The 17,644-nt window shown below is 40.3% G+C and overlaps 1 protein-coding gene across 1 annotated transcript in view; it reads left to right on the top strand.

The window, feature by feature from the left end:
* The window catches only part of KDM7A (lysine demethylase 7A), a 103,810-nt gene that overhangs the window by 73,238 nt on the left and 12,928 nt on the right, over positions 1-17,644 (top strand). The window contains exons 10-18 of the mRNA XM_063447606.1: positions 288-379; positions 6,326-6,415; positions 8,138-8,344; positions 8,797-8,921; positions 9,452-9,612; positions 10,227-10,324; positions 14,144-14,286; positions 14,982-15,166; positions 17,154-17,236. Coding sequence (XP_063303676.1) covers positions 288-379; positions 6,326-6,415; positions 8,138-8,344; positions 8,797-8,921; positions 9,452-9,612; positions 10,227-10,324; positions 14,144-14,286; positions 14,982-15,166; positions 17,154-17,236 — 1,184 coding nt within the window. The remainder of the gene's footprint in view (positions 1-287; positions 380-6,325; positions 6,416-8,137; positions 8,345-8,796; positions 8,922-9,451; positions 9,613-10,226; positions 10,325-14,143; positions 14,287-14,981; positions 15,167-17,153; positions 17,237-17,644) is intronic.

The following is a 17,644-nucleotide window of genomic DNA, read 5'->3' on the forward strand; positions in this document are numbered from 1 at the left end:
ACGGAACGGGGCCCTAGTCACCTAAACGGTGACTAGGGCTCTATAGCGTTAGGAATACATATTTGTATTCCTAACACTATAGTATTCCTTTAAGTATGTATTGGAAAGGGAGTATACTGAAGCCTGAAGTGTAGCAGTGTAACAAGCCTCTGTGTTTTTTTATTTTTTTTTTTGCGCGTCCAAAATTATCTCCCTTTATGATCGATCTTAAATTGAAATGAAATACCCGCAAAATGCTTAAGCATTTATTTGGCATATTTGATTAATACATGTATTTGGCTTTACAGAACTGCGAGAAGATGGATATCATCCTCCAAACTACTTAAAGCATGGCGTGAAGGCATTAAGTACTGCTCTGAAGAGCTGGATGAAAAAAGAAGTAAGTATTACATCCAGGCTTGCTTCACATTATCATCACAGGTGACACAGTGGAAATACATGTCATACGTGCACTTAACACAATAATATAGCCGGGTATTGGTGGTTGAGCCTACGACAGTAACCGGTACTGTCAGGAATGCTTTAACCCCTTAAGGGCACATGTCATGATTCCCTTTTATTCCAGAAGTTTGGTCCTTAAGGGGTTAAAGGAATTTCAAGCTGTTTTTTTTTTCTGTCAGATGGTGGCAGTACGTATGGGTTGTGCTTCCAAATTGGGAAAAGTATCTGCAAGACAGGTGATTAAGAAAAGTCCCTCCCCTTTACCCTATAAAGGGCAAACCCACCTCAGTTCTTACTTGTCCCAGCATGGGACGGATCAAGCGTCTGTTGTAGGCGAGGCACACAGGTTGCTGTCTGGGGGAGGAAGCCCGATAGTCGCCCCGGTCATAGGCTGAATGGCATGGCTCCATCCGTGGAGGTTCCGGAGCCCTTTCTGTTTAACTCTGTGCCAAGTATGTTCCGGCTTAGTGAGTATGGGCCGGCCGTCTGCACACAGCTGTGGAAAGCACAACCGGTGGTGTTGCGTTCTACCAACGTTCCGGGTGTGCTATTGCGCATGCGCGAACTGGAACTTCCGGGAAACCGACGAGTGCAGAACGCTGTGCTGTTCCCTCTGGCAGCAGGAAGCTTGTCAGTAGGGTTCCACGTGTCACCAACCCCCCACACGGCTCAGAGATTTTCAAGGTAAGATTAGCTGACCTTTGCCTTGAATATCTGTTCTGATTAAAATTGCAAGTTATGGATGGAATTGTTTCGCAGAAAGTGGACTGTACGTGCAAGATAGTCTGTTTGTACACCGTGGAATGCCTCTGCTATACTCTGCTTTTGCTTATTGTATCTGTTCTACTCCCCTTAATATGGTGCTGGGGTTTATAAGTATGCCCCGCCCAGCGCTGGAAAAAGGTAAGTTTTACCCCTTTTCCCCTTTCCAGAGCCGGGCGGGAGGGGGACCCTGAGGGTGGGGGCACCCTCAGGGCACTCTAGTGCCAGGAAAAAGAGTGTTTTCCTGGCACTAGAGTGGTCCTTTAAGCTTGGATGGCAGATCTGCGTCCTTTTCAGTTCCCTGTTTACTCCCATTATAACCGAAAAAGGGAAAAAAGCTCTGCCTCAAGACAAGTAGAACTAGGTCCGCAATGGATAGGTGTTTTGGAGGCGTAATCCTGCATTTCTATACGAAGTGTGGATAGCTCAGTGGGTTTAGAACTTGTTCAGCCCTTGGTGTTCACAGGTTCGTTTCCCCTGCAGGGTTGACTCAGCCCTTCATCCCTTTTGAGGTAGATAACTGGAGATGTACTAGATGTACCATTCAATGGAGTCACTTAACATTCCCTGGATGTATTTGGGAACCAGTATTTATCTTAATGTCTCTTGCCTGGCTTTTAAGTGGAACCTACTTGCAATCACTGGTTGCTTGATTTAGTTCAAGAGGTCACTGCTTGCTCTTTTCAAATCTGCCCAATACATAATCCTCCAAACATCTGATACTCTATATTTACAGAAACAGTGTTCCTGTTGGATTCAAGGAGTTTGAGATATTGTTCTGTGAACCACGAAGTTCGTTGAGTTCCTCAGGAATCTCCTGGTTATCAAACTCTGATCATTCCTGTAAATCGGTTATGAATTTAAATTCATTGGTTTCTCTCCTGAGGTTCAGAATTGAAACTTCTGCTTCCGTAACTCTGATTTTGCAGAAATGAATTTCATGGTGTATATAGATCAGAGATATATTCCCACATATCCCTATTGCGGCCCCTCAAGAAGTTTTCTGAAAATACGCCATAATACGTGGATTGTAAAGATTTAATTACTCTTATAAACGCTCCCATAACAGCATATTTTAGGGAACGAGGCATTCCCTGCTTGGGAGTTTGGCTATTTATTACTAATCGGGATGTTTGCCCTTTAAGTATGTTCAGGTAGCTAGCAGAGCACTACAGCAACACTGTTGGATATGGAGACTAAAGTATTTTCTTCTCCAGGAATCATGAGGTTTTTTGAGGTTCGTGTTAACCTTAAAACGTTACCTCTGCATCTGCTGCACTCATAAAGGAAAGGTCTAATTACTAATAAAGCGAAAATTCCTCCATAAGGACAGGAAATGAGATTGCTGGGATGCCTAACATCTTCAATTCCTGTGGTCAACTGGGCAAAATCTGTATTTGGCCGCTACAGTGGAAAATTCTCCCCTGGATTTCTGTCTTAAACTCTCTTTGAAAAAAGCGGAAGATGTCCTTTCTGCTTAAAGGAGGAGTAATTTTCACCACAGAATGCATCTAACACAGGTTGGGCCGCTTGTCTAAATTCTGTAATGTGCCAGCATTCTTGGTCCTAAGAAAAATTGCCCACTAATTTCAGAGCTCTGAAGGCAGTTCTTCACTCCCCTCACCGATTCAGATCTTGGTTGTTCGAGGGACCTATTACAGTGCGGTCAGACCACGACACTGTTTCCCTCACGTTAACAGACAGTGCGGTGCCAGAGGCTATGTACCAAAACGGTGTATTGGCTCAGGATCTCTGGGAGGTCCTCTCTCCATTCCACTCATAATGTGTCGACAATGTCATCATCTACAACCTCAGCACGAGAAATTGGGATCAAGAGTAAGGGTCTACCTACCGATAGGAGCGGAGGGTACACCTCAGAGCTAAGCACTGCATTCCTTGACCCCACACCTCCTGTAACTGCTCTTTCAAGCATAGGGGGATTAACCCCACAGCACATATGCTAATAGACCAGACAACACTAACCAGCTTGACAAGTACTGGGTGTCACAAAACCCCTCCACAGCCATTGGCAGGAGCGTATTTTTTAGTACACATTGGCCACTCTACGGCTAACATGCTTATCCAGCTACACCAAGCGTGCTTATTTCATTTTATTTAGAAAACTTCACAATTATTAGTCTGTTACTCCACAAATGTAAAAGGACCACTCTAGTGCCAGGAAAACACTTGTTTTCCTGGCACTAGAGTGCCCTGAGGGTGCCCCCACCCTCAGGGTCCCCCTCCCGCCCGGCTCTGGAAAGGGGAAAAGGGTTAAAACTTACCTTTATTCCAGCGCTGGGCGGGGAGCTCTCCTCCTCCTCTCTGCCTCCGTTCCGCCCCGTCGGCTGAATGCGCACACGCGGCAAGAGCTGCGCGCGCATTCAGCCGGTCGCATAGGAAAGCATCTCGGAAACTGCTATGTTTATAAAAAATTGGGTTAACCCTAATTGGGTTAACCCTTTATTAAGCTGAAGTGGTCTGGGTGCCTAGAGTGGTCCTTTAAATATGCATCACATATTTGCTTAATTTTCCCTGAATGCATACATTTTCCAAGTCACATGCTACGATACGATGGGGCGGCCCAGGGGTGATTATCGTGAGAAATACTACGTAGGCCCACCTGACTAGGTCGCGGTATGTTTAAACTCTAGCAAAACACAGCAAATGTGATGCTCTACTATTGCCTGTTATCAAAGTTAAGCGATTGTGTTACTCGTTATTAGTTTGTATCCAGCGAGGGTTAACCTGCATAACTTCTTGGTTATCTCAATGCACTGAACGTATACTTTACCTTATTATGTATATTCACAGGGTGAGATAAGATTGTCTACATATCATAAAAACTAAAATTGTGCATGAACTCATGCCACTGTTTAACCTGTATACAACTTGTACGCTGTTGTGGCGTTTTGATCTTGCAACATATTTACCTGCACAACAAAAATAAAGAATTATAAAAAAAAAAAAAAGAGTAAGGGTTTATAGATCCGATCATGTTCACAGTCTACAGAGAGATTTGAAGTGCCCGGATAGACCTTATGGTAAAGAGGGAGAACATGAAGATTCTCAGGTTTGCCTCTCTGTACAGGACAGATAGTTTACGTCTAAGGGTATTTCTCCGGGCTTAACCACTTAAGGACACATGACGTGTGTGACACGTCATGATTCCCTTTTATTCCAGAAGTTTGGTCCTTAAGGGGTTAAATTTTTTTTCTCCTATCGACTGTTCCCAAGACTTCTTCAAAGAGGTAATGGACAGAGTAGTGGTACTGCCAATTTTTCCGTACTAGCCAAACACGAGCCAGTTTTCGGCCTTGGTGGAGATGACTTTCAAGTTTGGGGATCTTCCGATCTCGAAAAAAATTTTGGAAGACAGGATATCCTACGTGAAGTGTTGAATAGGTTCTTATTGACGGTAGGGCTCTGCATGGTGGATCTTCATCTCCTAAGTCTTCAGGAGTCAGAGACCACTTGTTGCGTATAATCTTCTAGTCGTTCTGCCTCTAACCTTTTACATGTGGATTTGGGTAGAGTGTCTACATTGTTGTAAGGAACGTCATTTGTCTAGTTTATTTGTCCGGTTGGTTCAAATTTACACTTCATGCAGGAGATTTCCACAGGTTGGGCGTTTCCACGTTAAGACCAAATTGTATTCCTCAAGTTCTTTCTGAGAAGGGATTGATCTTCATAGATACTGGTTAGAAGTTTCTTTAAAGCAATAGGCTTCTTAGGCCACCCAGGAAGTTCTGTTTCCCTCCTGGGATCTTTGTTCAGTCTTTCAGGTCCTCTTTTAATTTGGAGGTGATTCCTTTTTAATATGCTAAAGCTTAACCAGCATTCTTAGTGGCCATTTCCTCTGCCAAGAGAGTAAGCAAGCTTCAGGATATACCTTCTTCAGTGGAATTTCTTATATTCCATCAGGGTGAAAGTTGTGGTTTTCATCCTAAAACTTCAATTCTTCCAGAGTGATCTTTTAGAGCCGTTAATCAGCTCATCCTTCTATAATTATGCCACCTCCCCGCTGTAACTAGATGGCATATTCTAGAGTAAAAAAATGGCATTTCAGATGTACCTATCAATTTCAGCCGAATCCAGAAGATCAGATCACCATTCTATTTCTCGTTATTTCTGCTCTCATTATGCTTCAGTAGTTTTGATTTTGGCTGCTTCTTAGTCAGCTTTTCGCACCTTAGAAAATGTCAGGCATTTTCAGGCTAGATGTACTCTCTGCCTCTAAAATTGCGTTGGGGCGTAGGTACTTCAAGCTGTTTAGGCATAAGGCCCACCCGATTGGGAATCTTGCTATATCCCATACATACTGCCACGATATGAAACTGAAATTTTTATTCGCCGTAAATTATTTTTTTTCTTCTTAATATGGTGGCAGTACAAATCTCCCTCCCTCTAAATTACAATTTTGCTTACAGTGTGTGGCTTAGATGTGTATTCTTGCCACGACTGAGGTGGATTTGCTGGGGAAGCCCTTTATAGGGTAAAGGGCAGGGACTTTTCTTAATCACCTATCTTGCAGATGCTTGTCCCAATTAGGAAGCACAACCCATACGTGCTGCCACCATATTAAGAAAAAAGAATTTACGGTGAGTAAAAATTTCTGGTTTTGAATTGATACATATATATTTATATGGTTGTGGTTTTGCAGTCCAGGGCAATCTATCTATATCTAAAAGCCAAATGGCTAGAACTTCTGTGCATGGTTATTTTGCTTCATGTAGTTATTTTTTGGTGAGAAGTATTTCAAGTTCATCTTGTTCAAGTTTCAATCGCTACAGATATTGATTGCAAGAGCAGTAGTCCTCCTACAACTAAGGCATAACATGTACATTTTGTTAATGATTTTCTCAACAGATACAGTGGTAATTGCAGACACACTTGTTTTGATTCCAGTCAGAGAATGGGACATTCACTTAATATATTTAAATCTCTGACTCTGTAGCCACAGAAAGGACTGCTTCACATCTCCATTATTTGGTAGTTTGAACATCCAAAACTCTTGCATATGGTCCGTATTTAGGTGGAATGATCATGACCACTTTTATCAACTTGTACGATTGTCAAAACTGTAATCTTATACCCATATGTGAATTTCATTCTTTGTCATCAGTCTGTAGCAGAGCATGCATTTGAAATCCCGGAGAATATTCGACCGGGGCATCTCATTAAAGAACTTTCTAAAGTAATTCGTACAGTTGAGGTAAGCCTACACCAATATTTATTTTTCTCTAATGAAACTTTATTTTCTATTGTAGGTTTGTATATTAGCCGTTGTGGCGGACCACTCTTTAAAGGACATTCAAGGCTGTCCTTTCTTCTTCGAAGTTTCCCAATAAGCACAGTAGTCCGTGATCATAACTTACAGGATAACATTGAAGTAAAGCAGTATTATAGCCTTTTCCCCACATTCATTAGTTGAAACTTAATGCTGGGAGAAGAACTGGTTTTATTAAGCTCGGCACGGTCTGTTATACACGTACTCCCAGCATGGAGTCCCTATTCACAGTGCAATGATCCTGCCCTGGTGCTTCTGTGTCTGCGAGATAATTGAGTTGCTGCTCACTAAACTAATTGTCTCCTGGATACAGAGAGCACAACCTTAAAAAAAATAAAAAATACAAAATTATAATAAAAACGTAAAGGATAGCTCTGTTCCAAGTGCCCATGTTGGCAAAATAGCTCCTCGATCTATGAAGAGATGACAAAACCGCCACCTAGGCAAAGTTTTGACCGGCCGGTCAAAAATCAGGAGCTCCTGTAAATGAAATGAGGCTTCCCCTGGCTCCCAGGGAGCGCTTGTGGCACATAGTTTGAGGCACCTTCCATCCAAAAAGTGCTCTTGTAGCTGGTAGGGAAGTGAGGAAAAACCTGGGTGAAAGTTAGCCGTGAGTTGGGGCTAGCTGCAGCCAGACCGGAGTTGTAAATAAGTCCTGCTGAAGTCTTTGTGGCTTTTGGACTCCGGTTAGAGTCAGAGAAAATGGACCTCTTAGTCCGTTGGCCTAGAGGGGATGGTGATGTGAGCCAGGGGTAGTGACAATAGTCTGTTGATGAAAATAAATGGAATAAATTAAGTGACATGATGGTGTGGGTTGCTCCTGGTATGGGCACACGTAACTGGACGTTCAGTCACAGCTGTGAATATTAATGCTGGAATATTGTACTTAAAGGGACACTCCACTGCCCAAACACAAAAAAGTAAAAATCACTGTTAGTAGATACTGCTCCAACGAAAACATGCATTCATTAAGTTATGCATTTTTTTCACAAGGGTGTATATATAAAAACTGCTTTCAAAACCTGCAAATCTCTTTTCTGAAGCCTTTGCAAGCCCTCCACTTCTTCCCTAGCCCAGACTTTGCATTGAGCTGCATCTGGGAAATCTGTGATTGGAGAGACACAAAGTCTTTGTATAGGCAAGTGCTCTGAGCAAGTGCTGCAAATAAGTTAAACTACTAGGAAGTAACAGGAATAGTTGTTGTCGGACAGCCAAGGATGTAACAAGGTTAATTTATAAAAGTGCCAATTTCTATTGTAATCTGCACTTCTTGTAAAAAAAACAAAAACACACAAAGCATTTTAGCAAGCTAAGTGTTTCAGGGGCTTTAAGCTTGTAGTATTAAAACGTCCACCCTTTGACGTGCTATTCTTGCCAGTCTCAAAAACTACTTAACATTTATTGTAATGATGAGAAGATATTCTTGGTGTAGCTTCCCTCAGTTAGATCGTCACTAGTGATGGTCTCCTAAACAATTCAGTGCTTATATAGAAGCATTGGGAGACCAGATACATGCATAGCAATTTCTTCTCATCGAGGCTATCCCTGCCCGAATTGCGCTTGACTGTCTTCCACAAACAATTGCAATATTTACCTGCATAATTATTTAATTACAACAAAAGTAACATTGATTTTCCCAATCTGTAGGAAGAAGGCAGCAAGCCAGTTAAATCTCAGGGAATCTACAATCTGTGCCCGCTCTCCCAATCCTCAGAGGATAAATCATCACATCATTCCAAACGAAAAGCAAGAACACTCCGGGACCATTCCAGCAAAACTCCCTCCAACCTAGATATCTTGGAGCATCACACCAGAGAGGTCCTGAAAAGGTTGGAAATGTCCCCTTGGGAAGAGGTTTGTATTCTCCCCCACGACCACTTTTTTTGTTTTCCTCTTTTCCGTTTCTATTTTTATGAGACCAGCACATTTTTGGGCCTTCTAATATACTGTGCGTTCTCTCCTCTCCAGTCTCCCAAAAGCAGTGGGACGATTTGATGAAGGATGACAAGTCCTCACTAGCCCAGCTTACTCCTAAACGTATGGCTAAAAAATGGCTGCACAGTTTGCAAATGTTCTGACATATTAATGAGATGCTTTTTATCTGCAGATTAAACAGCCAATGAACAAACGTTGAGTGACGACGTTTCAGATAGAAAGGCCGCAACGCCATAAGTGCGAATTTTTAAAATCCTCCTATTAGATGTTGCTCATTGTCATTGATGTGAGACTTTTTTCCACAGCGCTCTAAACATGGATGTACAGACAGGTGGCGCTTATAAACTAACACTTTTTTCTTTATTCCTTAGGATGTGGACAGAGCGAAGTTGAATATAAGGTTTAATAAACCAATGCAACCATCTATAGCAGAGCCTGAAAAAAAAATGAGGGACAATGATATCCGCCTCGTGGTTTCAAATGGAAGAATAATTAGGTATAGAAAGGAGCATCACCTGAACATAATCATGACTTCCCCTGTGTTTTTTTTTGGTGTTTTGTGTCGCATCCAAAACTGTTTTCCAGTCTTCTTTTAATTGTCTCTCTTCCTCTAGTCCTTTACTCTTCTGTAGAATAGGAGTATAGATATGTATGTATAGAGTATGTAGAGTTTTTAGAGCGCTTTTTTTTTTTTTTTTTTTTTTTTTCAAAAACAGAATATTCAAGGATAAAGTTAACAATGCATGGGGATAGCATTTGGACCATAGGATAAATGTATTTGTAACTCTGTCATTAGGGATTTATTTCACTTTTTGTGGCACAATTAGTTGATTCAAACTGCTTTTCTCCTTCTTTTGGATCAAACGATAAAGCAGTGGTGATTTCCTTATCCTGAAGGCCTATGCAGAGGCCCTAGGATTAAAGATGATCATTGTGTGAAGGATGACAGTGCCTTACATACCCTTTTGCAATAATTGACACTGGTACATTTCTGTGCAATCTAACAAACTTTGTCTGCTTTCATAGAGATGAAAGGCAACCCTTTACTGATAGGAGCCTTTACACTGCAGACAGTGAAGATGAAGATGACCGAGCAAGGTCGAAAAAGTCAAAGGATATCACAGTTGAGAAGCCATGCTCTAGCTCAGAGGTTGATGATAAAGCAGAAATCCAGAAACCACTAAACAGTATGTGTTCTTGTGTTTTTTATTATTTATTTAAATGTCCCCCTCTTACTTACCTGTGGACTGGAGACGATATACAGGATGTGATAGAATTTCTGGTGGTCCAATGGGTACATGCTGTGTCTGTACCTCCAGTGCGTGCAGATCCGTTATGGCTTCAGTGCTCAGTCAGTTACTCAGATCACAGCTGCTAGGTTACCATGGCTGCACTATGTGTCTTAAAGTTGTTTCAGGGTCACAAGGGTAGATCCGTGACCTACACTCACTGAACATGCATTTTGTAGTAAGGGGGACCAAGGCCAGCAGGGAGATTGTTTGGTCTTTTGCAGACATGGCTCCCCCTGTGAGCCTGGACTCACTTCAGGCCTCAGTCACAGTTGTTACTGTTGTGATCCTGGTAGTTCCACCACTGTATCTGATGCCGGTGGGGCACTAGGGTGGCTGATCTAGTTGTCCTTGTAGTGCCAAATCAAACTGGCATCTGTGGACAGCTACCTCCTTGCTTTGCAACTGATAGAAATAGTAGATGACCTCATTCCACATATAAACTATGCAAAAAAGAACATGCAGGACAAAGACAATGAATAACCTTGTGTTTTTGTTTTTTCTTTATCCAGTGTTTTTTGAAAGTGTCAAATCAGAGCTCAGGAACGGATCATCAGAATATTCAGATATCTCTGATTCTGAAGAATCCGAAGCCAGTTGCACTAATGAGGTATGCTGTTTTAATTGATATGGTATCACTTTAAGTGAATTTGATCTTTTATTCAGTGTGCTAGCCAAATGACTATCAAATGTTTGTTCAAGGTTTTAGTAATGCATGCCTTCTATAAATATATGAGCAAAATAATTATAAAATGCAGGTGCATAAAAAAACCCACTCATAATCCTTATAATCTGTAGCTTTAAACTAAAATGTATACCGTGTTGGGTAAATAATGCAAACCAAGATGTGTGTAGCAAAACTCTTAATTTACCTTGAGTGAAATTAAAGTACGGTAAGTTGTTTTGAGCAATTTCCTGAAGGAGCTAATCAGGAATTGGAAATTCACAGTTTATACCACCTTATCTCTAAAATCGTACGGCCCCATGTTTTTTTTTTTTTTTGTACTTGCAGACTAAATTAGTTATTTAAATGTTTATTTTAATACACATGAATACCTTATTTGGGTTTTCAAAACTTTTAAAAGTACACTCCAAGCCTGAATAACAGCAGCAGCTTATTTTAATTGCTGTGGTGCTATTAACCCCTTAAGGACACGACATGTGTGACATGTCATGATTCCCTTTTATTCCAGAAGTTTGGTCCTTAAGGGGTTAACCTGTCCCTCATAAATAATTTGTTGTCTGTAGTTGGTGACAATGAGTCATAAACAGTACAGTAATAGCAATCCTTTGGTAAGTGCTGCCACCGGCAGTTCAAAGCCTTGGAGGTGGCACTTTAGATCGGGGTACATGTTTTCATCAAAGACTCTTCATGATGTGCCATGACCTCACCAGTTAACTAACAGCTAGTACTGATATTACAGAATAAAAAAGGTGAACAGCACTAGCAATAGGAAGGTACATACGTAATTGGAATATTAGCCAGTGATGTAGCTTAAAAGAAAAAACAGAAAACAATAATAGTGCAATATGTCATAGCAATAGAGTGGACAATAATGGAATGTTGAATCCACACTCACACTTTAAAGAGCTATATAAGCTCGATTTCAAGGGCCTGGACGGAATGATCCCCGTCTAAGGATTTCTTGATGCGAAGTGTCCCTGGTAGGCTTATAGATGCAGACGTTTGTGATATGAAAAACAGATAAAATACACAATATGGTACAGTATGTAGGTATAAATTTGAAACAAAAGAGATTAACCTACTTACATATACTAGAGCAAGGACCTGCTCTAGTGTGGTGTGGAAAGCTTCAGGTGGAACAATCCCCACCTAGGGATGTGGTGGACCCAGAGGTAGCAGCAAAAAGATAGTAGATAAGAAGTAAGACAAAGGAGTGACTGGATATATATATATATATATATATATATATATATATATATATACTTTATTCCAACAATGTTAAAAAGTGAAAATACAAACTTTTAAAAACCAGTCAGGGTAAAAAAGTCCAGTTTTTTTTTTACCCTGACTGGTTTTTAAAAGTTTGTATTTTCACTTTTGTTTCAAATTTGTACCTACATACTGTACCATATGGTGTATTTTATCTGTTTTTCATATCACAAACGTCTGCATCTATAAGCCTACCAGGGACACTTTGCATCAAGAAATCCTTAGACGGGGATTATTCCGTCCAGGCCCTTGAAATTGAGCTTATATAGCTCTTTAAAGTGTGAGTGTGAATTCAACATTCCATTATTGTCCACTCTATTGCTATGACATATTGCACTATTATTGTATTCTGTTTTTTCTTTTAAGCTACATCACTGGCTAATATTCCAATTACGTATGTACCTTCCCTATTGCTAGCGCTGTTAACCTTTTTTATTCTGTAATATCGGTCTTGTTTTTCACAAGGTTGGGGGAACACCCTGTTGGGGAATTGCAGCTCATTAACAGAAAGAGAGCGCTTATTTTTGTTTTTTACACTTAGTACTATTATTAAGCATTATATGTTTAAAGAAACCGTTTGCAGAGAGGGAGAACCACCACCATGGAAAGGAAGGGCATCACAAATTAGGTGAATGGGGAATATAAACAAGAATTGGCCAAAAAGACAAAGTGGAGTGAAAATACCATTCTGAACACTTTCAGACCAGTTACTTGATTCCTGCAGAACTTTCAGCTCTCTGTCTCAAAAGTTTGCATTCACCGAATTTCATGGAGTACTTTCCAAAAAGCAATTTAAAAACCAAATGTGGTATCCAGCAGTACTACTGTGAATCGTCGCCAAACACTACCACAAAAGATTTAGTAATTGTGCCATTTTGTTCAAGCAAAAATATAATGGAATTTGGATCCTTTTGTCTATTGCTTAAGAACTTTATTCAAGATATGTAGCTTGAAATAAACCTCAACCTCTGATAGTAACTGCTCAGTGACTAGTTGTATGGTGTACTAAAACTTTTGCCAGATCAGAGTATATTTTTGTTTTTCATTCTTCTGTAAAATGAACACTTGGCTGTTTTCACTCTAATGGTCAATTAAATCAGGGGCATTGCTGGGGTTAAAAAACACACATGGGGCTTGAATCTAAAAATAATTTAGCAACCCTGCCCAAACATCACCTATTATACACATACACATATACATACACAGGCAAATGCAAGAACAAACGTAGACACATATAGGTGCACAGACATACACTCTGACACCGATAAGCATGCATACATGCCCACACAGGCACAGACAGACAGACATGAATACAGAGATACAGACAGGTACACAGATGCATACACATCCATACACACACACAGGCATACTTTCATTACTTAAAGTGGATACTGGCTGCTGTATAAGCAGTTCTGGCAGGGGCAGTATTCTCTACTACCAGAACATCACAGTAATAGAGATACGGATAGAATGTCCCATTCTCTGTATCTCTACCACTGCTTCTGTTCCAGCTGACTCCTATTCTCTCCCACACACTCTTTGCTACACCTGTAGCGGACCACAGGTATCCCGACTGGATACCTCTGCTAGTTTATCCTCTCAGCTGGAACAGTGATTATAACTCCATTCCCCAGACATCAGATGACACATGATGCTGGGATGAACTGATTTTATTGAACCGGCTGCAGCCTTTTATGCACAGACCAATTATCTCCCAGTTACAGAGAGCCGAACACAGAAAAACCCATAAATTACATGAAAAATAGTCTTGAACCCCCACAAGTCTTACAGCCCTCAATAGAGTGCCCGATCAGTTCAAATAGCGCCTTAAACCATGGAGGTATGTGGAAACGCCACCTTGTTAAAGTGTAGCCATGTAGCTGGCTTGCTTCTAGATGAAATTAGTTCTAGGCGATTATGGTGATTTACTTTTACTTTAACGGGGTCCCTGGTGGGTTGGGGTGGGGAAGCTCCCCTTGGCTCATAGGTAGTGATTGCCCCTTTAGATAGTTTGGAACTCCCCTCCAAAGATTGCTCTCATTGGGAAAGGGATGAAATCCGGGATGGAATATGACCGGGCGAAGGTGATACTCATGGCCGATCCAGAATTCCAAAGGAAACACAGATAAGTCTCGCTGAAAAGTTTAGAATACTCAGGCTCGAGCTAGGAACTGAGAACAGGGCAGAGAGAGGTGCTTGCTCGTTCCATACTGAGGGGAGGGGGAACAGAGAGGAGCCAGGGTAGTGTTATGGCCTTGAGTGTGGATTTTTAAACACAGTTTTGGTGGTGTCTACCACAACACTCTTGAATTAAATATTTGTTTTCTGGCCACATTCTTTAACAGTAACCTGTTTTCATATATAATGAATGCAAGGCCCATGTTACCACAGTCTATGATATCAAATGCTAGTTACCATATGCTTGCTTTATTTTCTCTGGTGTCCTTGACATTCTAAATTCTTTTCCTCCCACAGAAAAACTCATCAGAGGAGTCTGAAAGCTCAGGTGATGAGGAGCAGCAGGAAACCCTTCCTAAATATAAGGAAGATCACTCAGAGAAAGAACTAACATGTGATCTGAACATACAATGGTCTGCAACTAAAAATCAAGCTAAAAGGTGAGACACTATTCTAGCATAGACTTGTTGCAAAAGAGTATTTTTTATTTTTTTTATTTGTTTGTTACTAAAAAGCTTACTCTGAGTTGTAAATTTTGGTAGCTCAACGATTACTACCTCATCTTAGTATCAAGATAATTTCCAAGCAAACATTAATCTATCTGCTGTTGAATTGTACACCACTGACTTGGGTATTCATAGCAATAAACCTTCAAGGTTTACTTAAAAGCTAGCAATAGCTGAATGTAAACTTATTGTTTAAGCATTTTATGAAGTAATTATAATCTTTCCACAACCTGATAAAGGCACACTTTGCACCACTATAGCACTTTAACTTGCTGAAATGCTTTATGTGTAAAGTGTGTCCTTTTTTTATTTATTTTTTCCTTTTATAGAACAAAGGCAAATCCTGTTAAGAACTCTAGCCCATTGCTGGATAACTTTTGGCTGTACTTTGTCTGTGATTATATTTTTCATGCGGCTTGGGCAACAGTTGTTCCTAGAAATTGTCCCATGTATTAGATGCAAGCTTTGCGTTTTGTCAACTTTTTAATTCTACTACTGGGTTTTAATTCAAAATGTGGGTTTCTATTGAAATGGATTCCGAATTATTCTCGTAACTCCTGATTTGAAGATCTGAAATTAATATAGTTTTTTAATTTCTTCCTGACAATGAATGTCCTATCTCTTAACAGCATGGAGGAAGAAGCCATACAGGGCATGCTTTCTATGGCAGGATTGCACTACACAAATCTACCCACAGAGGCAATGGGCACTACCTGCAAAATGGGCAGAGATTATCCACATCTACACATCAAAGTCTCCCAGGGAAGCAACCAGGACAAACTTGATTCTTGCAGCCAAATATCCACAAGTATTGGTAAGAATTATCCAGCTGACTGCAAATTCATAATCTCTTATCTCTGGAGCATAATTCACTAAACTGTCAATAAGAATATTTGATATCAAAATATTAGGAACTTAAATGGATATTCCAGACTCCTTTGCTGAAGTTTTCTTCATTTTACAAAATAGAAATTTACACTTTTATAAATTGACCTTATTACTCCTCCCGGCCCTGTTACTTCCTGGTTGTTTAGCTCAATGGAGATAAACTCAAGAGGCAGCAATTGCCTGAACACACCTGCCTTGCAATAACTTATCATTGAGCTGCATTGGGAAGTCTGTAATTGGACAGCCACTGAAAGTCTAGAGCAGGTCAGAAGGGGAGTTCTTGCAAAGGTTTGAGACAAGATATCTGAAGCTCCTGCATGCTGTTTTTAGATATACTACCAATAAAAAAATGAGTAATTTAAGGCATAGATGTTTTCATTGGGGTGGTATATCTGCTAAACAGATTTATTTTTATATAGAACAAACATGATTCACCATACTCACTAAACAGCATTTCAAAGCTCACTGAATGCTAGTGTTTAAAAAAAAAACCACAGCATAAGCAAAAAATATGGGGGGGGGGGGGGTTGGTTACAGTGTGTGATCATACATTACATGTACCCTATTTTTGGCATGTCCTATCCGATCAACCCAATTCCTGCTTTTATGAGATTAATCGGCTTAAAGGGACACTATAGTCACCAGAACAACTACAGAGTGTTCTAGTTGTTCTGGTGAGTATAATCATTACCTACAGATATTTTCATACACACACTGAAGAAACAGCAGTGTTTACTTTGCCCCCTAGGATGGCCACTGGAGGTGCTTATTGGGGCAGTGCTGCACAGTAGGCAGCACTGCCATTCAGCATCTCAACGCTATGCATGAAGACGCTGAATTTTCCCTCATAGAGATGCATTGAGATGAATCGGCATCTCTACGAGGAGGTGCTGATTAGCCAAAACGGCATTTGGCCAGGCAATTCTGATGTCACCAAGGAGGCAGATCAGGGGTGGGGATACCGCGGCACTGGAAATAAAGTACGTTTCAATTCCTTTTACGGGGGGGGGGGGGAGGTTGGGGAGCAGGGGGCAAACCACCTAAATGGTGGGTTTAACACTATAGGGTCAGGAATACATGTTAAAATATAAACTTTATTCTATATCATTTAAAAAATTGACGTTTCAGCCCCATGTGTTTCATCACGATGTGTGTATAATTTTTTTATAAGAACAAAAGGGCTGCACTCAACTAAACACATAAAATAAAAAAACAAGTTACTTGCGGACTATCCTAAACTATTATGTAATTTAGCTCAAAAAAGTAAGTTGAATTGTTACTGTAAGACTCGCCTAAGAGGTTTTGCCTCGACATGGCAGGTGAGCTTTCACTTGAATGGCCAATGGAATGATACTTAAAACCTCCAGTTATTTAAATGGGCATAGGGATTTGAGATATTTTTGTCTTTTATTCTATGTATTGGAACTGATGTACTATGGTCTTTGCTGCTGCCAAGGAGTATTTGGAGTTTGAGTGATGGGCTTAAAATATATATTTGGGTAATGTAGTGTCCCTTTAAATTGCACACATGATGAAGCTTTCAGTCAAAAGTGCTCTATCTTTGCCTTGTGTACCATAACATATCCTGTGTCTAGGTCTTAATTCCAATCGGTGATAAAAAACATTCTTGCTATATACAAAAAAACACAAATAAGAACAGACTATTTCTTGACAGTTTCTTTACATTAAACCATATCCCTTACTGTAGTTGAACCATGCTATAGCAAATATTTGAAGAGTCCCTTTTGGTTTTGTAAAGATCAAATAATGGAACCGGCAAACGCCATTATGTAGCTGGTCAACAAAATGAATTCTGTAATTGTATTATACAAATACCCAGAGTAAGGTTTGTGTGGGAACTATGAAAACATGAGTTTTCACCCATGGCTGAATGATATGCTTTGCATCCTTAGGTCAGCATGTCAACCAGGATACAGAAATGGCAACTCCAGGATGGATTCGGCAGCTGGAGACTTCATGCAGGCAAAGTGCTCAGGTAAACCACATCAGACACGCTGGTGGTGTTCTTAAATGTGCATTTCAGATGTATGGGGATTAAAGATGAAATGTTGTGCTAGATCAGAACATTCGCAAATCTAAAATGGTAATCACACGTGTGTTAATTTTCAGTCTTGATATCTCTACAATGCATTGGGTACCCAGGTTCTTATGTGATATCCAAGATATAAGTAGACTCCTCCATTTTAACATTTTTTGAAAAAATGCTTAAATATATTTATTTTCTTTTGGAGAAAAAAAACCTTCAGAAAGTTTATTAACTACTGCAAGAAGGAAATGTCTGAACAGCTTATCAGTGCTCACCCATGCAAATCTTTGACAATTCCACTGAGCATACATATGTGTATAATTAAAGGGACGCTATAGTCACTACAGCTTATTGTAT

The sequence above is a fragment of the Pelobates fuscus genome, chromosome 3 (assembly GCF_036172605.1).
Source record: "Pelobates fuscus isolate aPelFus1 chromosome 3, aPelFus1.pri, whole genome shotgun sequence".
Taxonomy (NCBI): domain Eukaryota; kingdom Metazoa; phylum Chordata; class Amphibia; order Anura; family Pelobatidae; genus Pelobates; species Pelobates fuscus.